This window comes from Melopsittacus undulatus, chromosome 1 (assembly GCF_012275295.1).
Source record: "Melopsittacus undulatus isolate bMelUnd1 chromosome 1, bMelUnd1.mat.Z, whole genome shotgun sequence".
In the NCBI taxonomy this organism is placed as follows: domain Eukaryota; kingdom Metazoa; phylum Chordata; class Aves; order Psittaciformes; family Psittaculidae; genus Melopsittacus; species Melopsittacus undulatus.
Genome location: NC_047527.1, coordinates 90,251,179 through 90,273,770, shown reverse-complemented (window position 1 = coordinate 90,273,770; position 22,592 = coordinate 90,251,179). Strand labels below are relative to the sequence as shown.

The 22,592-nt window shown below is 38.5% G+C and overlaps 1 protein-coding gene across 9 annotated transcripts; it reads left to right on the top strand.

Annotated features, from left to right (window-relative positions):
• The first annotated feature begins 829 nt into the window (after nucleotides 1-829).
• TBC1D7 (TBC1 domain family member 7) lies at nucleotides 830-20,952 on the top strand. Of its 9 annotated transcripts, none has more exons than XM_034062288.1 (9): nucleotides 830-844; nucleotides 2,203-2,402; nucleotides 2,852-2,976; nucleotides 3,615-3,695; nucleotides 7,238-7,425; nucleotides 10,417-10,554; nucleotides 12,219-12,364; nucleotides 19,740-19,869; nucleotides 20,676-20,952. In XM_034062288.1, exons 3-9 carry the CDS (start codon nucleotides 2,865-2,867, stop codon nucleotides 20,760-20,762), a joined length of 882 nt encoding a protein of 293 aa, XP_033918179.1. In that variant the 5' UTR covers nucleotides 830-844; nucleotides 2,203-2,402; nucleotides 2,852-2,864; the 3' UTR covers nucleotides 20,763-20,952. The 9 variants fall into 9 exon arrangements, with proteins under 9 accessions (XP_033918179.1, XP_033918167.1, XP_033918174.1 ...); XM_034062276.1 differs by lacking the exon at nucleotides 830-844 and adding an exon at nucleotides 859-992; XM_034062283.1 differs by lacking the exon at nucleotides 830-844 and adding an exon at nucleotides 860-1,058.
• Nucleotides 20,953-22,592: the final 1,640 nt, after the last annotated feature.

Below are 22,592 nucleotides of genomic sequence, written 5' to 3'. Positions count from 1 at the left end.
TACTCGTTTTGAGGGGTGGCGGTTTTAGCACAAAGTACTTTGCTTACACACATCAGTGTAAATCGTGGGTTTGGAACATGCACTTAGCTTCCTAGAGATTGTTCTAAGTAAAACGTCAGAGTGAATGGGCCAAAATGCTAAGCATACCAATGTCAGTAAATAATCTGGTACAGGCTATACAATTCTTTGCTATTCTTTGTAGCCTCAGTGTTAAGGGAAAGAGTTACTCTCTTATTGACAAGCATTATCAGTGGGCCTTGTGCAGCACTGCACTTTCTGGATCACTTCTCTATATAATTCCGTACCGCGAACAGCTTGTTCTGTCAAAATGCCCAAGTCTCTGGTGTCACCTTGAGTCATAGAATCACAGCACGGTTTGGGTTGAAAGGGACCTTAAAGCTCATCCAGTTCCAACACCCCGCCATGGTCAGAGACAAATTCCACTATAACATTGCCAGGGATGGGGCAACCACAGCTTCTCCGGGTGACTGTGCCAGTGCCTCACCACCCTCGAAGTGAGGAGTTTCTTCCTGATAGCTGAATCTTTCAGCTTGAAGCCATTTAGAGGTTTTACGAGGCCATTTAAGTGGGTAGGGGAGCCCTCAGCGCACTCGCAGCTGCTCCGTGAAAAGCGAGGACGAGAATCCATCATTGAGGGGCCGGTGCGTTAAGTACTCCGTTAAGTCCATCGCGCTACCGTTAGCCGGGTGTGCGTATGGTAACCGCACACCCCTGAACCCCGCCTGGGCTACGGCGGGACGTGGCCTTCTCATGCGCATGCGCTCAGTCAGCGTCGCGCCGCGCTCCGCCCCCGCTTGCGCCGCAAGTGTCGCGCCCGTTTGCCGTAGTGCTGGGGGGCGGTGGGTGGGTTGTTGGTGTCGACTGTTCCTCAGGGCCTCGCGGTGGCGTTAGCTTACCGGGGGTGGTGGTGGTGACCGTGACCGGCTGTTGCAGCCCCAAAGGCCGGGACGTTGGCGAGGCCGCGGGTCGGGGTAAGCGAGGGGCGCGCCGCTGCCGCCCTCCGGCCGGCCGTGCCAGGGATGCTGCTCAGCCTGCAGGTGTGCGGCCAGAGTTTAGCTTGGTCTGTGCAAGGTAGGGCCTTCTCTAAACGGGCAGAAGTGTATTGGCATCGCGTTTGGCTCTTCACTAAGTATTTCTGGTTCATTGTTGTTAAAATCACCTAGTGTGAAGTTTATAATATGGTGAAAAGCGTTCTTGAGGCAGAGAATGCATTAATCTTTCAAGACAGGATGAGTTAACTGTACTCTATTGTACAGAACATTTCCAGTGAACTGGTGAGGGATTTATTTCCCCTTTTTCCAGTTTGTTGACGATACATGCAGAGATTGGAACACTGTTTTTTACCTAGCATGAAATATATATCCCGAATTTGGAGGGAGGGAAGAAGGAAACGGTAAATAAAATGTACTGCTGGTGTAGTCATAGTTTAAGGTTACTAAAATAGCATTCCTGTTTTACAGATTGTGTTGTTACTTTTCAAATGATACGCACTATTTCTGCTTTGTGGTTACTGTCAGGTTTCTATGGGTTGTACAGGCTAAATGTTTTTTAAATATCAAATTAAGGTTTAAAACATTTCAGATAGTTGAGTGTCTGTAGCATCCTAAGTCTGGCTTTGGATGAGGCTGCAATATATGTAGTAACCATTGTGACCACTGAACCCTTAAATGCACAATACACAAACATCACCACTGTTTTCATGAGGATAGTGCACAACTGGACTGCCTTGCAAATCTTACTTCTGGTTTTGAGGTGGTATATGATCTAGCTCAGCATTAGTTCAGTATTTGGAGTCAGTTTGAAACACAAGTAGGCCTAGTGGATATACAAATTTAAATATGTGCAGAATTGTGGCTTTTGCATATATCTGCAGACTCTCTGCTCCTGATGTGTGCTTTGATTTAGCAAGGGAAGGAAGACTTTAAGGAGAAAAGCTTTGCAATGCATCACACATTGCTCCTCACTCAAACCAAATTATTTTTCTCCAAATTTTATTGCTGTCACTGGGCATAAAAGTTAAGATTTTTTTTCTTTAGTCTTTTGAGTTACAAGCCAGAACTTCCCTATATTTGCAACCCTGCAGGAGAAGAGTATTGATATTTAGAACGTGGGCCTGAATTATCAATTGCATTTGTTACGAAACACAGGGTACTTAATGATTTACCATTGTTTCTGGTATAGGTTGAGTTATTTATTTCTTTTTTCTACTGGACTAAATATGATCAAGACTGTGGCTGTTACAGCATCTGATGACAACATGAACATTTAATTCAAATCTGCAACTTAAGAACAGACTTACATACCTAGGCTTATTCTTCCCTGTCATCCCTGTGCTACTGTGGCAAGCATCAACTTGTCCTTGCTTCTGGTTACCTTGTTTGGTGAGTATGAAAGCTGGATAACAGTTGTACTTCCTCAGGGCTTCTGTAGCCAAAGTTTTGTCAGACTCTGAGCTGTATTTTTTCATATTGATTGTGAAATACACGATATCACATAAAAGACTGAGTGACTCTCCATTTTTTTTGTTTTTTGTTTGTTTTTTTTTTAAGCCATATTGTTTATTGCAGGAATAAACGTTTTTTTAAAATCCCAGTGTTTCATGTGGAAATTGTATCTCTTTAGACCTTTTTTAAATTCAGTTATTTTAATGATTGTTTATGTTAACATACAATGGCAAAAATTCTTCTTGGAAGAATTTAATGTTCTGTAGTGCTTATTAATACAATAGGGACAGAGGCAGTCAGCTTTTATCAGTGTGCAAAAGTACTTGATCTTAACACAATAGGAATGTATTCTTGTAAGTCTTAAGGGGGAATTACTTTTTCTCCAGAAGGAATCAAATCATGGCTGATGACTCTCAGAGAAACTTTCGCTCAGTGTATTATGAAAAAGTGGGGTTTCGTGGAGTTGAAGAAAAGAAGTCACTGGAAATTCTGTTAAAAGATGACCGGTTGGGCAAGTTGATTTCACTGTTTCCTCTATTTGCTTTGGCGATTTGGGGATGGGGAGGGAATAACAGAAGGTGTTTAGCTGCTGTGCTGGGTACTGAAGTGCTTTTTTAAAACTATTGAAGATTTGTATCTCCTTGGTTTTTGTTTTCCTCCTCTCATTCTGTGCCCAAGAAACTAAAAGTTTTTTAATAACAGCAGTTTTAATCTGAGAATGTATTGTTTCATGCTGTTAACTCCATCTAACCTCAAAACAATGAAGACTTTGTTATTACTGTTGGTCCCTGTGGAGTGCCATATCTCTAAGAGAACAGAAAGTTAAATGTTTTTTTAACGAAATCCTTCATTGTTTTGAAATAGCAACATGATTTACAAAATGTCTGTAAAAATGGTAGTTTGTTCCTAGTGAACCCTAGGTAGTCTTATTGTAAATCAAGCCAATGCTTATATTTTTCAAGATTGTTGCAGTTTATAGGACACATTCTGTTCTCACTTGAAGTAGTGAAAGTGTTTGCTGATAATGTATGAGGAAAGTGGGGATTTCCATCTGCGGCAAAGGATTTGTCATGCTTAGGTAGATCAGAGACTCAAGCTGATTTATAAATGACATTTAACTTATTTTTTTTCCTCTTTATATCTCTACAGATATTGAGAAGCTTTGCACATTTAGTCAAAGGTTTCCTCTCCCATCCATGTATCGTATACTGGTGTGGAAGGTGCTTTTAGGTATGAAGTATAACGTCTGTGATGCTCTGTAGAAATGAGTATATAGGAAAGTGTATTTTTTTTTTCATTTGGAGAATTAATGATACAGATAATTCTATCCTACTGTACCTACTGATACATAGTTAGTCTATTTTGTATCTCCCTAGGCTGTCCAGTGGCAGTTATAAAACAATATTCCATGTATGAGTTCTGAGAACTTTTGCTGAAGTGTATTTAGGAGAGTGTGTTTCTGTATTTAACTTTGTAACACCATCTCAGCAAATTTATACAATGGATTTGAAAGGTGGATTATAGTAAAATGCCGATACCTGATAAGGTACTCAGATCTGTTCCTAAAATAACAGATAAGGAAGTTGAAGTAAAGGTGTGATTGAACTTAGAAAAACTGGGCCAAGTATGGAATGGATGCTTATTCTAAAGAGAAACTATGTGTTCTGAAAAATCTTCTGTGTTTGATTCTGGCTTTAAATTGTACTTGAAATTGAAGAAGTTATGAGGCAAGAAATTAGATTACGGTATCCCTCAGAACGCATAGAAAAGCCCATAAATAGATTCTGTTATCCTTTAAGTGCATTAGTTAGATGACTAACTCAAAAGTACTAATGACTTTGCAGTAACTGGTCAAGAGCATTGGGTTTATGAGATGTGAGGTAGAGTTGCTTGGAGACAGGAGGGGTATTCAGAGAGTTTCCTGAAGAGTTTGCTGCATTTAGAGAAACACTGTCAGATTGAGTGTGAAGGAACAGCATCTGACTGAATTTCTGGAAGAGAAATGTAATTTACAGTACCATTGGTGGTGAAGTGTTGTGCCACTTTTGGAAAGCTTGAGTGTGGCTTCTGTGTCTTGTATTACCAGAGCTGTAATGGCAGGAAGGGTGCTGATTATGCAAAATGTTGTTTCATTGGGGAGAGACCAGCAGCATGAATTTGCAGGTTGGCTTGGAAGCTGCTGTCTTTTGCTGTCTGTGAACTGTTCTAATTCTTTGGCTTTCCAGAATATGCTCCCATATATACCTCCTATAACAAGATTTTGGCATGTGAGTCAAAGTTGGAAAGACTGGTGATTTCATAATGAGTATTTTACAAAACAGTTTTTCTCAGTTTAGGATGTTTATTAATCTTAGGCCGTGCCTTGATCTTGAGCAGTGTTCAAATAAATACTTTGTTTCCTTTTTAGGTCTCCCTGTTCCACTGCAGTGTCTGGAGTTTCAAATAATGCATTAGAAAATGTTAGCCGACTTGTAAACTATCTTTTTTTCCCCTTCTGTTTTTCCTCTCCAGTTTTCTACAATTTAAAAATTGTAGCTTCATATTCCTGATTATTTGTTTTTTTTTAAGTTTCTTTTGGGGAGAGATAGTAAATTAACAGTGTGCAGAAGGTGCGAGATCTAATTACAAAACTTGAAGTTCTTGGCATTGATTGTTGAACTAACTGTAACGGAGGCTTGATAAAAGCCTCTGCCATTAGAGTACTAATTCCAGGGTGAAAAAGATTTTTGTACTCTAGACACTAGTTAAGTAGTCTGCATCCTTTAAAATGTTAGTAGTAAGCAATATAGTATAGGAAGCTTGCACAAGTGACTCAGTAGAAGATCCTTCAGCCAAAATTATAGTAGTATAATACAGTCTCTTAACAAAATCGTAGCAGAGTCAGTGGTCTTTGACTGTTTTAGATAGGGTGATTTCTGATTTGTATGGTACCATACCTTCTGAGTTAACTGTATGAAAAATTATATTGATTTTTTTAAAGAATTTTGTATTTTAAACCCAGGGTGATTTGTTTCAAATACATATACGGTCATTGTATATACTCCTGAGGTGAACAGAAGTACGAAGACTTCTCTTATGATGGATCTCAGTGTTAACACTTGTTAGAAAAACTTGTATTCAGAAGGGAAGTACAAAATATCTCTCCCTAGATGACTGGAACAACAGCCCAGTCCATTTCTGGTGGGAGGCATTACATCTCAGCTAAATAATGTTAATAGCTTAACAAAAGGAGTTCTATTCTGCGAGTAAAATTATCTCACAAAACAAAGCTTGGTGCTGTCCCAGGATACATTGTATGTCAGTGATGTCTCTGTTAACTTCCTGTTTAGTATGACTTGTGGTGGTTTCTAGACATCTTTGAATTGTTTAAGCCGATTGTCTGTCTGCCTAAGGTAGTTTTCTGTATTTGAGGAAAGCAGTTGGTGGTGTGTACATACAAAGTTATGATGTTGACTCTGTTTTTGCATAACATGAAAAATGCCTTGTTTTGTTCTAGCTTTTGAAATGCAGACAGGTTTGCAGTTGGAAAATAAAAGATGATTTTCTGTCAGATGTGCGTATTACTAAAACTCAGCCATTTCCTAGTTTAACACTTGGCAGAAATACTTTTTTCTTTCAATGAGACATAAAAGCAGCAGGTGGCCTTGAAATAAATCAGAACTGATTTTTGAGGAGTACTTTGTTCTCATGGCTTTCTAAAACAGGAAAAAATTCTGTTCCATTGGAAGTAGCACTTTTTTCTTTGGTGTATGTAAGATCTTACTTCTGTTGAAACCTGTGACAGTTTTGCTTGAACATAAGTTCATGGCAGGATGGAGTCTTGAGCAAGGAGAAGGATCAAGTGAAATGTTGAGCATCTCTTCTAGAAGTCATAGACAGTTTAATTTTTTCTGCCTCTCTACTTGGATACTTCCCCTCAACCACCTTTTTATGTTCCTAGGAAACTAGAAAAATATTAGTGTTGTGCTAAGAAAGTGTGGAATGTTACCTTGCAAAGTATTTGTGTGATATTCTTAAATTTTAATCAGGAATTGATTCAACCTGTGTGATTGACTTTGCTTCTAAATCTTGCTTTAGAGAGGATTAATCTCTGATACAGTGAGTATAAGATTTCCTGGCGAGATCTAACAGTAAATTGGATAATACTGGAATGTACAGTATCTTTGTGTGCATATGTATATTCTCTGGTCATCTTGGAAAAAGTGTAGAATTTGAGAATATGCACAGTTAATGTATATAAAAATCATTCTGTGCTGACTTTGTTTTCAAAATAAATATATATAAATATATCTGGATATATTACTGTATTAAAAACTACAAGTGGATATAAACAAGTAAGATTCACAGTCTGAAGATACAGGTTGTTGGAGGAGGAGAATAAACCAGTCAAATTATCTTTTATTCTATCTCAACAATGACATTTCTTACCAGAGCACTGCTATGAGTTAGTGCTCTGAAAACCTTGTAGAAGAGCTTGAGAAGCAATAATCTAAAGGGTAGATTTTGCGTATGCTCAGTTAACACATGAAATTTGTTTTTATAAATATAATGCTAAAGTGCATCGTTGGTCCATTGACTTTCAGTTTGGTAGAATTTTCTCCCTGTAGTCTTTGACCAAGTTTATAAACAAACTGCAGTGCCAGGTCCTACAGTTCTGTAGGATGGAGTTGTAATAGAAATTGAATTTAGGCAGATCTCTTGAAAAGGGAGTTTGTGCTTAGCTTTTTGTCTTTACAGTTGCTTATCTTTTTTTTCTATGTTCTGTTTTTTAGGAATTATTCCTCCTCACCATGAATCTCATGCTTTGGTGATGAAGTACCGGAAGGAGCAGTACTGGGATATACACCATGCTCTCTGTGTAATTCGTTTTATTAATGATTCTACCCCACAGGTAGATGTTTTCCTCCGCATACATCAACTGGAATCAGGAAAACTGCCTCGAAACTTGGCTTTTCCATTGGTCAGTTGTCATTTTAACAGTCTTTTAAGTATAGTATTATTTAACTCTAAACTATAAACCTGTGAAAAACTGAACTGCAAGTAGCCCCAGGAATGCATGTAGATAGGCAAAGTAAGGTGAATGGAAACCAGAGAAGTACTGGTATGAAATTACCAGGGATTATTAGGGATTTTAGTCAAAGTGCTATTCTCTTTTTTTCCCCTGTGTACTTACTTAAAATTTTATGCCTTAAAATCTCTTTTGTGCATTTTGCCTGTTAGGCTTTCAAGGTTTTTGTACTCTTTGCACTTTACAGTTTCTTTATAGTACTGAACTTAAAATGACAGTCTTACTAGAGCTCATAGATTCTTCAGTGGCCTGGAACAAGAATAATTCAGAGCCAGTACAAGCAATGATTTATTGCAGATTATGTTGTATATTGAAATTATTTGGTTTTAAATCCAGACTTTAATGTACTGACCTCCTTTTTCTGTTAGGGTGAACTTATCAAGGTTTCTGTCAGGTCATGTATTGTGTAGTTTAGAGAATACTCACATAAGGGTAAACAAACCTATGGTTTGATAAGTCTGCAGTGTGGTGATAAAAGCAATGTGTGGATCTTGTATATAAGCCTGTATGAAAGAGGAGGTGATGGAAGGAGCCATAGGACTTTCTGAAGTGAATTTTATCCAATATTAATGTTAATTTAACCATGTTCACCCTGGACCAACTTACTTTGTTATTTTTTCATCTGCAAGAAAAAATCTGACATGTGGTTTTAAATTAAAAAAAAAAAAAGTTAAATGAAGTCAACATGGAAAATTCAGTAAGATTTTGGAGGATTATATACAGCCTCCTCTTGTTAGAGGAGGGAAAGTGTTTTCTTGCTTTTAGCATTACCTGGGAATGTGGCCATCCTGCTGTGCAGGTTTCCTATAGAGAAATTTCCTTGATCTTGGTATGTGTCCTAGTAGGCTGAAAATTCATCCCTTCTGGAGCAGCATTACTTTCTGATCAGGTGTCAGTGCATCCTAGAGCACTGTCTGCTCTCGGTCCTGTTATGGGGTTTCATAGAAATGGTGTTCAGCAGATCCACTGTTATTAGTCCTGTAACTTATTTTTGTTTTGCTGCAGAAGGCATTTGTTCTCTTTATGACAGCCTGCTTTCAGTGCAGTAACTGTCCTCTTAAACTTACAAGAGGTCACTGTTAGATAGTAATGCAGATGTTTTATTGTGGAGGCAGAGGGAGTATAAAGGTCACAGTTCTGGATTTCTGAAGGGCCAACTTTGGCCTCTTCAATCAGCTGCTAAGGGAAGTCTCATGGGAAAGGGTACTAGGTGGTAAAGGGGCTCAAGATAGTTGGTCAGCATTCAAGGACCACTTCTTTCAAGCTCAGAATCAGAGCATCCCAATGGGTAGTAAATCAAGTAAGGGAGCTAGGAGGCCAGTGTGATTAAACAAGGAACTGCTGTGCAAACTCTACTCTGCCTTGGTGAGGCTGCATCTGGAATATTGCATCCAGTTCTGGGCCCCTCAGTTCAAGAACGACAGGGGATTGCTTGGAAGAGTCCAGTGCAGAGCCACAAAGATGATTAAGGGAGTGGAACACCTCCCTTATGATGAGAGGCTGAGGGAGCTGGGTCTCTTTAGCTTGGAGGAGACTGAGGGGTGACCTCATCAGTGTTTACAAATATGTAAAGGGTGGGTGTCAGGATGATGGAGCTAGTTTTTTTTCAGTGATATCCAGTGGTAGGACAAGGGGCAGTGGGTGTAAACTGGAGCATAGGAGGTTCCACGTTAACATCAGGAAGAACTTCTTTACTGTAAGAGTGACAGAGCACTGGAACAGGTTGCCCAGGGGGGTTGTGGAGTCTCCTACGCTGGAGATATTCAAGGCCCGCCTGGACAAGTTCCTGTGTGATGTACTCTAGGTTACCCTGCTCTTGCAGGGGGGTTGGACTAGATGATCTTTTGAGGTCCCTTCCAACCCTTGGGATTCTGTGATTCTGTGAAAGGTGATGTTGGATTGGTCTCAACATTTTAAATGTTTGAGTAACAAATCACAGAAGTCTGCTATGTTGTGTGCATCTGTAAGAGGAGAGTTTAAGTAGAAGTATGTGTGTGTTACATCAGTCCATGTAGCAGAGCCATATCCCAGAAGTATTTGGACTATCCACTCATTTTGCGCAAGTTGTAATCTGTGCAAAAGCCTCTGTTACTGTAGCTTACTGCTACTGGTGGTTACAGTAGATCAGACTGTGGATACCTGTCTGGCTTGTTGCCCTGCCTCCTAATGTGATCAGTACTGCCTGCAAAGACTGTAAGAAACAGGGCAAATTTAAGAGACTTGCCTTGTGCACCTTCCCAGTTTAGCTGCTTCCTGACCTAGCTGTTTGCATGATGTCTTGCTGGTTTAGAGTCAGTTCACCTCCATCTACCCTATGTGCAGTCATACCCGTAATTTTGTTCTAGGCATGCTGATACTTCTGTTAGGAATGTATATTCTCAGGAGAAAAGACGGTGATGTGCCCATCACGTGCTTCTAGTCATGTATTGTGGGGAATAAGATGCTCATCACCTAGAAAAGATATTTGTTTTCAGGAAGATGTATATCTCAAACCAAATGATTTTCTGTAAATTGAAGGTAGGTTTACAGCTCATGCCTGCATTATTTTTTTACAGTAACTGTAACAACCGTGAGAGAAGTATTTGAGGGGCCGGTTTGGTCCCTAGCAAGGAACAGGATGAAAGATTTTGCTGCTATGCAGTATAAAAACATTGGGGTATAGAAGTAAGAGTATTGCTACCTTGTTAGAATGTAATATTATCTCATTTGAGAGCTTTGAATCAGAGTTGTTCCAAACTCCTGTTGTATGTTCTGGTTTTAAAAGCAAGGCAGGTCTTAACTTGTACTGTATTAATAGGTATCTGTTACCATAATGCAAGGAAAAGGAATATAAAAATAATTTAAATCAGATATATAGTTCACTTTTTTGGCTTTGTTTTCCAGGAACCTGAAGATGAAGTGTTTCTCGCTATTGCTAAAGCAATGGAGGAAATGGTGGAGGATCCTATAGAATGCTATTGGCTTGTCAGTTGCTTTGTGAATCAGCTAAACAGCAAGCACAAAGATTCCTTACAGCAATTGGTAAGGAAGAAAACCACAGTCGTCTTGTTGTTGTTGTTGTTTTGGTTTGGTTTGGTTTTGGGTTTTTTGGTTTTTTTTTATTTTTTTTTTTTCCCAAGGAGAGCCAGTCACGGAAAGCATTAACATGTGGAGACAACTGAAGCAACAGCGGTGACACCTTTGAATTCTCTTCACCACTTGTTTTGAGAAAATGGGAGTGCTTTTTGTATTGTAATTGTGCTGTCCTGCAGGACACTGTCTAACATAACATTAGAAATTGTTTTTATTTGCTACATCAATTACATCTTATTTTACTTTTAGGTTAGCTAAAGCTTACTTTGTATATAGTTGAATTGTATTTCTCACAAATTGGTCACTTAAGAATTTTCTTTAAGGAATTAAAAATATCACAAAGTTAGGAACAACTTGTCTGCTACTTTTTAGGCTGCATCTCTGGCATCCATCTGCTGCTTATTGGATGATAGACAAAGCACAATTGTTTTGTATTTAAATGGAGCAGGGTACAAGATCTTCAGAAAATCAGTGTGTTACAAATTAAATTATAATGAAAAGTGGAATAGAGTTCTTTTGGCACTGATCATTTAAATGCTCTCATTTCTTACTGGTTTGTAAAATTAAAATTTCACTGTAGAGAAAATGCATACTTACATGCATACTTATTTTGTAATTCTTCAAATTGTCTTAACAAATAGAAAACTTGAGGTAACAAAAATCACTGACATAAGAGTACCCATGCATTAGCAATCGCTGAATGAAAATTAGTTGCAGAAAATTATGCATGTCCTTTGTTTGTTACTCTTTGGAACAAAGAAATACTTTTTAAGCCCGCTTCCTGTTGCTGGAGGTGATACATTCAGCTATACCTATTTCTATAATTCTTTTCAAAGGATGGAAGAGCATTTTTAAAGTACATGCTTTCAGTACAAAGAGTGAATTTCCTTCCTCCCTGTTTGTTCTAATACAAACATTGTACCAAGATGCTGGATTTTAGAATATGGACAAAGGAAGCGTTTTCTGCCTTTGACAAGTGAAGTCATTAGCTGTCTACCTAATTATTGCAAAAAGCATAAAGGTACTTCCGAATTTATGAAAGTGTGTATTGTGTTAGATTAGAATTTAAACAAAATGAGTTATTAATGTTTTTATGTGGAGCATTGTCCACATGTTTGTACTTCTGAATAGTTTGGATTTTTAAACAAGAAATTAATGTTCAGCTTTTAATATGTTGCACAGGGATTTACTTTCAGAATTAATTTTCTGGGATTTGCTGCATTGTGTGCAGATTTTTTTTTATGTGTGTTAAGATGATTAGGTTTGAGGTGAATGAAACTCAGTGTTGCTTGTGAAGATGGCAGTAATTAGTCCACTCTCTGCATTGCCTTAAGGTCTCAAGCACCTCATTGCCTTAGGGAACGCTGCATATGGTCAGCAATTTAAGGAACATGTGGTTGGTTGTTTAGTTAAGAAGTACTTAATTAGCTACTTGCAAAAGTCATCATGTATTTTGGAACATGATATGTGTAGTTAAAACAATGTTAGTTCATTATTTTAATACATTATTTTATGAGATTGAATTTTTAAGACATTTTGTGTCTGTCAGTGTGTGTTAACCGTGGAGGGTACTCTGATGTGAGTCACCTAAAATTTTCCAATTCTTTTCACAGCCAAAACTTCTGGAGCAGTATTTGAATATTGAAGACAACCGACTGCTGATGCATCTAAAAGCATGTGCTGCCATGAGCAAACTCCCTTATGATCTTTGGTTTAAAAAGTGTTTTGCAGGCTGTTTACCTGAGTGCAGTTTACAGAGGCAAGTGATCTTTTTTTTTTTATTTCTGTTTGTAATTTTACAGTAATACAAGTTTTTGTCATCGCTAGCAGGCAAAGAGCTTTTCTTAATTTATTTGTAAGATTGTGGAGTTTACTGTTGACTTGGAAATTATGAAATTGGATTTGATTCCACTTGTTATTGATGCAAGGTATTCTCTGTGTGATTGTTTCTGGCACTGAAATTAAAAAAGAATGGAGTTAAATATAGTTGCTGATTCCATTAGGCACTTAATGGCTTCTAGGATTTAAAACTACAAATCCCCTTTTAGTGATAGATAGCTGAATGGTAGTCGATTTTCAGGCTTTTTAAGCAAAATCCTTGCTTAGGGAGTGGTTATGATACTGTATTATCATTAGATTTAAAAGATTTTGGAAATATGTACTGGTATTGGCTGGTAAAGAGTTATATTTCTTCATAGTAGCTGATACGGGGCAATATTTTGGATTTGTGCAGAAAACAGTGTTGATACCACATAGAAATGTTTTGGTTGTTGCTGAGCAGCACTTACACAGAGCCAGGGCCTTTTCTGCTCCTTACATCACCCCACCATCGAGCAGGCTAGGGGTTCACATTAAGTTAGGATGGGACACAGCCTGCACAGCTGCCCCAACTGTCCCAAAGGATACCCTACGGGATGGCATTATGCTCAGCATTAAAACTGGGGCAGAAGTTGTTGAGTGGGCTGCCACATAGCAGCTTAAATTGGCATTTAAAAGAGGAAAATTCTTATGCATGGATCTTCACGGAAGGGCTTTTGAAATGAAGCTTGTATTATATCTGTAGTTTTGTTGCGTGAGGACTCTTGGAAAGCAGAGAATTCAAGCTACATGTAGAGAAGTGTATCCTTTCTGCATTAACAAGAGTTGCTAGTAGTTGAGCAGTAGGTGGCACAAAGAAAACAATAGTTTCATTTTCAGTTGCCTGAAAATTTTGAGCAGTAACAAGGTTCAAGTGAAGTTTTACTCCAGGACTTCAGTGGCTGGTATAGGAACCTAGCATGGCAGCAGAGACCTCTGTAAAAGGCTCTTCAGGAAATGCTTTATGGTGTTTCAATAAAAATGTTTTATTTGCCCATATGAAAATAAGGGGGGTTTAGGAACAAGCTATGACATTAGAAATCATGCTCTCTAGCCTTGTTGTACCATGGTCTTTGAGGGTCTGTTTTGGCAAGGAATATGTCTCAGAGGAAAAATAAAAAAGAATGAAAACTCGAGGATTTGGTAGTAGACCTTTAGGTGTTTTGCTCTTTGCAGCATGGTAATTTTTACATGGTGCTTTTCATCAGGCACCTGTAATGCTGCAAATTAGGCACCTCTATGTAGTATTTGTGTGTGATGTGGTGGGTAAAAGCATCTACTACTTTTTGGTTACAGAATTATGTAAGCATGCATGAAAGGTTTGTTACTTCCTTAAAAGCAGTTGAATGTGTATGGTTTGCCTGTATCTTGATTTCACATTTTCATTTATAGGTTACTTTCCGCAGGTAATGATTGACCTTGTTTCTTTGTGCTTTCTTCTATGAAACTTACTGCCTTAAAACTTAAATGACTGTCAGTAGAAGCGACTGCTCTACCTGGGACTTGCTAGCCTCTTCAAGCCTTTTCTTCTGTAGGCTTCTGTGATCTGAAATAGCCTTTGCAAGCTACTACATAAGGAACCTCTTTACATGTCTTCTAGCAGATAGTTTTCTTTAGAGTTTATGTGATTCAATTTTACTACTAGGTCTCAGAGCTGAGAACTTGAACTGAAAGAGGAATTTACGTCACAGCAGTTTTGCTCTTGGATGATTTGGGTTTTTTAAAAAAAAATCTGTTGAAAATGTAACATTTCATGGAGCTGTGTCATCTTGCTAGTGTAAAAGAAAAAATGTGGATGAAATTTTGATTTCATATTTAATCTTGTCAAAATCTTTTCATTTCAAACTTCTATCATTTTGAATTGCTTAATTTTTATAAAATAGTTTATGTAGCTAGTGTGCTGTTCAGCATTGTCATATACTGTTCTACCTTACTGAAGAAGAGTATGTTGATGATCTGAAATTTTTTTAATACATTTTTTTTTCCTCATGGGAAAGGTCAAAATCCTGTCTTTTTGTATCACTCTGGAGTAAAACCAAATTTCAGTGTTAGTGCTTCTGATGGCACAGCAATCCCTTTTCCCAGCAGTTCTTGTGTGAATGTGATAAAGGTGCACTTTTTATTGCCAGTTTAGTTTTCTGCATTATTCAGTTGTAATCATAACAGCTTCATTTACTAAGGAAATAACATACTTCATGGGTAACATGTGACAGATGAACTTAATTAATGCTTGGATTGCTTCAGTTTGGATTAGAATCTAGAAGCCCAAATGCTTATCTGAAATGTATCCAAATGCCAGTGTTGGAACTGCTGAGAATTAAAAACAGGTCTCCAGTTCTCTGGGTTTTACTTTTTGTCAAGTGAGAGATGATCAGAGCTCAATCTCATGTGATTTAATTTAACTTATGATTTAGCACTGTACTTCTTAGAGATGTTGCTTGCTTTTTATAAATTGTATGCATTTCTGACAGGCAGCTAAATCTAAATTTCATGGTTTTCTCTTTTTCTCTAAGGTGCATGAGATTTGTATATGCTATGCAGAAATTTTATTCAATACTGGTGATATGAGGTCACGTAATACCAACTTTATTCCTGACAGGCATTGTCATTCAGTATAAATACTGGTTTATAGCCCACTTCTAGTTATAGCATAGGTAAAATTTATGTACCAATTTAATTTAAATGGACTTGAAAAATTTATATAGACAGGTTTAATGTAGAAACTTTTCCTTTGATCTTATGCAGTGTCTTTGCTAGCCCCTTTGTTTGCACTTGAAATATTATGCAACATTCTTCTTAACAAACTTTTACCAATGCTAAAAGAGAGGAGCAGAGTGGACATTTTGAAGGCACTAGATTCTCAGGGCTCTCTATCCCACCTGGAATATAGTCAGGGTTCTTCCTGGAACATGACTAGCCTGTAGCACAGGCAGTAGAGGCTTACTCTTCGCTGAAAGAGGGAGAGAACTGGATCACACCTTTTGTTTTTCTACCCACCATTGCTGTATTTACTCAGTTTATACAACAGTATATCTAGTCATCTGTTCAGTAAGCTCCATGTGTGGAGAGCTTTCCAATGGTGCTGTGTAGGCCCTTAGCTGGAGAGCCCTGCTGTTACAGCTTATTGTCCCTTCTGTGGCTTCTGCTCTACAGGCAAAATGACACTTTGTCTGCCAGTTTATTCCAGCACTGTCACCCCAGGTGATCCAGCTACAACAGTAGTAGTGTGGCTTTGCAGATAAAATAGTGGCAAGCCAGGCATTTTTTATGGCCTCACTGTCAGTCGAGTATTCTCCTCCTGACTGACATTGTTTGCATTCTGCCCTGAAGACTTGGCATTAGCAGGACTGTAATAGCTGGTGGGGTGGTGTTAGGTTATTAGTCTCTGGTAACTTGTTTATGGCAACGTATTCGGTAGTTCTCCTGAAACCTCTTGACTGCCTTTCAAACTGGCACTACGTCATGTGTTAATGCATGGTTTCTAGTGTTTGACATCTGTCATCTCCATGTGCTACATAAATTGTATCTAGTAATGAAAATGCAAATAATTTGTTAGCAGAAACAACAGAAATATGACGAATGCCTTAGATTTATTGTGGAGTGGGAGGACATAAAAATGTGCATGTGGACTAGTATAGAGAAACTTAAGTTGGTTTGCCTTTAACTAACTCAGTTGCCTCGCAGCTCTTTTAAGGACACCAAGAAGTGCAGGCAGAGGTTTAAACAGTTTCTCTTTGAACATCTCTGGATGACTGGAGGACCAAAACCAGGGAATAAGGTTGAGAGTGTTTACCCTGAAGCCTTGGGGCTGCATGTGAGGTGTGATACGTGACATGTGAGGTTAACGATAATATCAAAAAAAGAGTGAGCAGCAGTGACATGATGCTTTTTTGAATACTGCTTGATAGTCATGTTTAAGGAGCCTCAGGAACTGTCTTGAGAGTAGGTTGTATCTTGTCTTGAGAGTAAGTTGTATCTTGTCTAGAGAAGAAGCTCAGTGAAGAGTAAATGGGTTCATTTGCATAATCCTTGGCATGCTCTTTACCTTCATAACTTCCTGTCTTTAATTTTCCTTGCGGTTGTTCCTGTTTTACTGTTCAAAAAATACTTACTAGAGTGCTCCTGTGGTTAATTGAATACTGCTGTCTTTCACAGAGGATGATAGTCACAAAAACTAGAACAAATTTACTGTGTGCTTTCTTTTTCATCATTCCTGCGTAGGGCTGTAGGCACAGTTGCATGGCATTTCCATTCTAGTTACCCCATCTCCAGGAGTATAAAAAAAAAGTAAAAATTTGCAATCTCTGACAGAAAACTTGATCTTAAGTGCTTGCTGTTAACCTATGTATTCTGCTTTCACTTTTTATCATCTCTAGAGACACAATGTGTAAAGGCTACTGTATTAGAATAGAATCAGCAAAATACATGTTTCCTTGAAACTGCTGTGGGTTCTTTCTACTCTTAATTAAACACTTTGCTTGCAGTTTATGTTGTCATTCCTGGCTCTGTTGGGATAGCAAGGTGCTGTGTGCTGCTGTGTTTATCACAGTGTCACAGTCATTTCCCTATTGCTGTTGCTGGTGGAGTAACAATAGCTGGTAATATTAAAGATACTGCAGCAGACACAGCTGGTTAGTGCTGACATCTCATCCACTTTTTTATGCACCTTCTTCCAAAACTTGTTAGACACTGATGATTTAGATACCATCTGTTTTGCCAGTGTTAAAACATTTGTTCTGGTATCCAACTAAATAGTACAGGAAGACATTAGAGTGTTTTCTGAGCGTGAAATGTAACCTGCTGTAATATAATTATGGAGACTCAAGTCAGGAGACTTGGAAGCAAAATAATGAAAGAAGGCTGTGTGTTTTGTATTAGGACTAGTAAATTTGTTTTCAAATTAGCCTGAACTTCAGTATGAACTTTACATTTTTTTTGCTGTTTTTGAGGTCTGCTGCTCTCAGTATTGTCATTCATAATTTACAGGTTTGATGGCTGTGAAATGCTTGGGGAGCTGCTCTTGGATTGTAAACAGATATGTTTGTAAAGGAAAATGCATTAGAAGTAACCAGGGTTGACCTGTACAGTGTGAAACAGAAATGTGATTGCAGTTTTCTCATAGCCTTGCTTAAAGCTTCTAGACCTGACTTCAACACCATTGTAATATTTACAGTGAACACTTGGCTTGGATGCTTGAATCACAAAGGAAGCAGTAAGATTTTTAAACTGAATTATTAATTGTTCCTGCCTGTATTGGAATTATTTTTTTTTAAATCATAGTGAGATAGGGAATTAAAACTGAATTGTAAAGGGCAAAGAAATAGGTACTACCTTTTTACCCATCTGTGTATGGCTTTTGTTTCCTTTTGTTTTATTTTTTTTAAGAGTAGCCTTGAGGATTTGACATATTTATTTCCTCATTTCTTCATTGTAAGTTAAATTCTGATCTATTTTTTTTTTAAGAATAAAGAGGTGGTGAACATAGTGTCAAAAGAATTATATGAATAGAAGGTTAAGAAACTGACTGAGAATTGACTTGAGTTACAGTGTGAAAAATAAGCACTGTGTAACACCAGCAAGCATTTGGCATTAGGAGTTACAAAAGCTTTTCACAAAAAATCACAGAGGATGGGGTTGGCAGGGACCTCTGATTGTCATCTGGTTCTTCTAGCCCCTCTGCTCAAGCAGCAAGTTGTCCTGGACCATGTCCAGACAGCTTCTGAATGTCTCCAAGGAGGGAGACTCCACCACCTCCTTGGGCAGCCCATGCCAATGTTTGGTCACCGTCACAGTGAAAAAGTGTTTCCTGGTGTTTAGAGAGAGCCTCTTGTGTTTCAGTTTGTCCTTCTGGTCCTGTCACCAGGCACCACTAAGGAGAGCCTGGCTCCATCCTTTTTGCACTCTCCCTTCATGTATTTATACACATTGATGAGTTCTCCCCTGAGCTTTCTCTCCTTCAGGCTGAACAGAGACAGCTCTCTCAGCCTTTCTTAATGAGACATATTTCAGTCCCTTAATCATTTTAATAGCTCTTTGTTGGAGTCTCATTTCTTAACTCATTTAAAGGTGTGACACCCACTCTTCAGTTCAACTGTCAGAGTTCAAGTTATGCCAGCATTGTGTTCTCCTGGCACTCAAGGCTGAAGGGCAAGTTCTGAGAGAAAAGGTCATATAAAAGTTGACCTGTCTTTGGAAGAAGCACACCCATAGATCCAAGTTTGTAGGTTGGCTGCAAAAGATGTTTTCCAGTTAATGTTGCTGTGTTCAGAGATTATGGAAGATAGTATGTGATCTTTGTCCTCCATGGTTTTATTTGGAAGGAGAAATACTGTTAACAAGTGCCCAGGGGGAGCAAGAACAGTAATCCTCAGAAAGTCTTTCTGACACAGCTCTTAAAATTCAAGAACTAAAAATAAAGCAAACTCATAAAAGCTGCCATCTGACAGATGGTTTCACACTGGTTTTGGATAATCTTTCATCCCGAGTCTGTTGAGTTGAGACTGAGATAGAGCTGCTGGATGAAGGATGATCTCAGATTGTTGCAGGCTGTTCTGGTAGTGAGGATCCCTTTTAATATTCATCGGAGTTCTGTTGCTCAAGTACTTGCATCCTTTGGAGGCCTGCCCTTCAGCTTTTGTTAAAATTGTGAGATCCAGGGACAGTTTCCTACAAGTGGTAGAAATGCTTAGGTAATTCTGAGAGAGTCTGTGCACACAGTGGGGTGGATTGAAAGACTTAATAGTTGTTCTTCCTGTCTAATTTCAACATCACGGCTTGTATCCTGCTGATCTATCGTATTTGCTTCTCATACAGCAGTGACCTGGAATACGTAGATTCTTGAGATGTAGTTGCTAAGTATTACATCTTTCTGAATTCTCAGCTACTTAGCTGTCTGAAGAGTGTCTTTATTAGGCATGGTAATAAAGCCTGTTATCTTTTTGCACTAGGAAAAATTCACACCTATACTGTATGCTGTAGAATTGTTTTCACAGTTCAGGCTATTAAAACAAGATTTGCTTTCTGTATTTGAGCTTGTAAACAGTCCCATTTCTAAACAAGACCACACCATATCAGTACATTATCATGTTCTAACACTCTGCTCTGTACAGATGCAGGAGTCGATAAAATGTCTTTTGTTTTCCTTGACTGGAATAATTCAATACATTACTGTTTTTCAGAGAAAAAGTCTGGAAAAAGATGATTATCCGAAGACTGTTCTTTAGCAGATAAGCACTACATAATGTTTGGTGATTCCCTTTCATTTTTCTTTTTTGTAGAGTTTGGGACAAAGTTATAAGTGGGTCCTGCAAGATTCTTGTTTTCGTTGCTGTGGAGATATTACTAACCTTTAAAATGAAGATAATAGCACTGAATACTGCAGAAAAGATCACACAGTTTTTGGAAAATGTAAGTACTCTGTTGTGCTTTGCATTACCTTTTATGGTTTATAAACATGTGTTTCATCCTTAGTCATTTGCATGTTTAAAACATACCATAGGATACTATCCCATTGCTTACTGAGAATAATATAGTAGCATCAAGGTGAAGGGAGAATGCACAGGCATGAGAGCAATAGTTTTTTTCTGTCTGGAGGTAAGGCTTTCATAGAGTGATTTTTAGGGTTTGGCAGTGTCATCCGTGTTTGTACAGATTTGGCAGTATTCCTTGTGATACTAAAGGGCTTTTCTGTGCAAGTAAGTGCAGGTGAGGTTAGGTTAATGTTTCTGGAAGCTCCTTAGAGGGTTGGTTTCTCTCACTTTCTTTGCTCCTTATCTGAATGTGAATTAATAGACTCAGGGTATGTCTTCTGCTGATGTAAGGATGGGGTCATGAACTTTTCTGCTGAGAATAGTAATGAGCATCACAGCAGGGCTGTAGGATCCCAGTGTAACCTAGGTTATTTAGATTAGACATGTTTGTGGTCATGGCTGGTCAGTACGAATTCTGCCTGATGTCGGGTTAGAGATGTCTGAAGTGTGAGATGCCTGATCACCTTACCCTTTTGTAAACAGAAGGTTTTTTTGTCTAAAACCTGGAGGCAATACGATGCATGAAGGACGGAGGGATGGTGGGATGGTAGGGTGGGGAGATGGGATTCTAGTTTAGTTTTCATTTTTATAATGAGAGAAAATCTGAACTGGAAATGAAAACCTGTATTTTAAATAGTCCAAATGAAGTACTCTGACAAGGCATTTTGCCCTGATCTTTTGTAGATTCCTCAAGATAACACTGATGCTATTGTCAGCAAAGCTGTTGATCTGTGGCGCACACACTGTGGGACTCCAGCACACTCAGTCTGAGAACGTCCTTACTTATGACAGCTTGGGGAAAAAAAAAGACATTTAAAAGGACATTCTACCACTCTTCCCCTATCCTAGTGTGATGTTCTTCATTACCTCTTTTATGTAAAGATGCTGCTAAGGCAGCTAATAGCATGGTGATCAATATGTAAATATTTTTCAATAAATACAGATGGCATAAAGATACCTAGCGGCAGTGTGATCAGGTCCAGAGTGTTTTGTGGCCAGCCAGCTACAGTGTTCTGATCGCACAGTGTACGCACTGCCTTTTGGTGAAGTAAATGTGACTCTTCAAGCAAGGTATATAGACTTCTAATTTAAAAATGTTTTTGTTTGATATAACTAGTTAGTACTTGGAGGTGTTATAAGGTGAATTTATTAAATGTTAGTGTGCTGGAACTCATTGGTGAGTAAGCATGCCTTTGCTAGAAATGTAACTGTTCTCTGTTCGTACTGTAAAATTTCAGGTAAATGTTCAAGAAGAGGCAAGTTTGTGGCAGAGGGCATGACAGTGACCCAGAGTGATATGCTTTTCTGAAGTGACTTAAAATACTTTCTTTTCGTTTGTCAGCTAGCTTTCTATAGCTGTACCTCCTCCTTTGTTCTTCAGGTAAGATGCTGTAGAATAGTGGATCTGTTTTGTCTCAAAATGTAGCTTTGGGCAGGTCTGGAGAAAATCAGTGGGATGAGTCAATATAGTTCTGAATTACAGTCCAGTATTAAACAATGCCTCTGAATGCTTAGCTCGAGGTTGTAATTTGATTCTTGTTTGGTTTAGATTTCAAAATGAATTTAACACAGAAATGGAATTCATTATGTCAGTAAAAGTAGTGTGATTAGCCATAGATAGTGATTTGCTGGAGAAATGATCTTTTTCTTGTAAAAGTGTAAAATCCTATTTCTACATCTTGCATAGACAAGGGAATAGTATAAAAAAATGTGTTGCTTAGCTGTTACTTGCCTCAAATTGATGCTTAGTATGCCATGTGCCAAGTATGCTCATGGCACTTGAAAGAGTGTGTTTAGCTTGTGCTCAGTGTCATGCAGACTTGAAATGCTTTAGAAAGTTAACTTTAGTTTTAAAGTAGGTCAGGTTTGTCTTCCAAAACATACGCTGGGGAAGCTTGGGACTTGGTGCAGGCTGCACCTAAAAACATGGGTAGATTATTTGTGGTGGATTCTGAGATGCTGCTGTTAGTGCTCCTGAAATGCCTCATTTTCCCCAGTTCAGAAAAAGCATGTTTGTGTCTGCTCTGAAAGCCGTCTGTATTGTAGAGTAATCCATTTAGTTCACTTCAGATGGGAGCTTGTTTTCCTAGTCTAGGCATGAAAGCTGGGTGTCATGGATAGGAAAGAGCATATACATTCTGTGAATAACAGCACTGAATTCTGTAACATGCAGTGCATAACATTTTCAAGTAATGGCTGCAGGTGCAGTTTGAGAGAGTTCATTTGAACATTTATCCCTCAGGCTGCACAGCTTATTCACAAAACCCCCAAAGTTACATACATATTCAGACCTTTAGACAGCAGATTACTTAGTCATTAAAAAACCAAGCAGTGATGACACTGGAGGTGTCAAGTAGTTTCAGTCCTGAAAGGAAATCAGTAACTCGTATTCTGTGAAAAGAGATGCAATGAATCAGGATTAGAATTACCCGTTAGTGTTATTGCTCCCAGACTTGCCAGTGAGTGCTCTCAGTGATGCTCTCTTTGACTGTAGACTCTAAATGTTGCTTTTTGTGGGGTGGTTAGTTTTTAATTTAAAGCCTTTTTCCATCAATAGGCTGGTCCTGGAACTGCACAGATGAGAGATGGAGATCTGCCTTC

Excerpts from the sequence above, each read along its gene's own strand:
- TBC1D7 (XM_034062288.1), top strand. The coding sequence starts at position 2,865 with ATGGCTGATGACTCTCAGAGAAACTTTCGCTCAGTGTATTATGAAAAA. Across the intron at positions 3,696-7,237 it reads GGTGTGGAAGGTGCTTTTAG|GAATTATTCCTCCTCACCAT; the intron begins GTATGAAGTATA and ends TCTGTTTTTTAG. Across the intron at positions 7,426-10,416 it reads GAAACTTGGCTTTTCCATTG|GAACCTGAAGATGAAGTGTT; the intron begins GTCAGTTGTCAT and ends TTTGTTTTCCAG.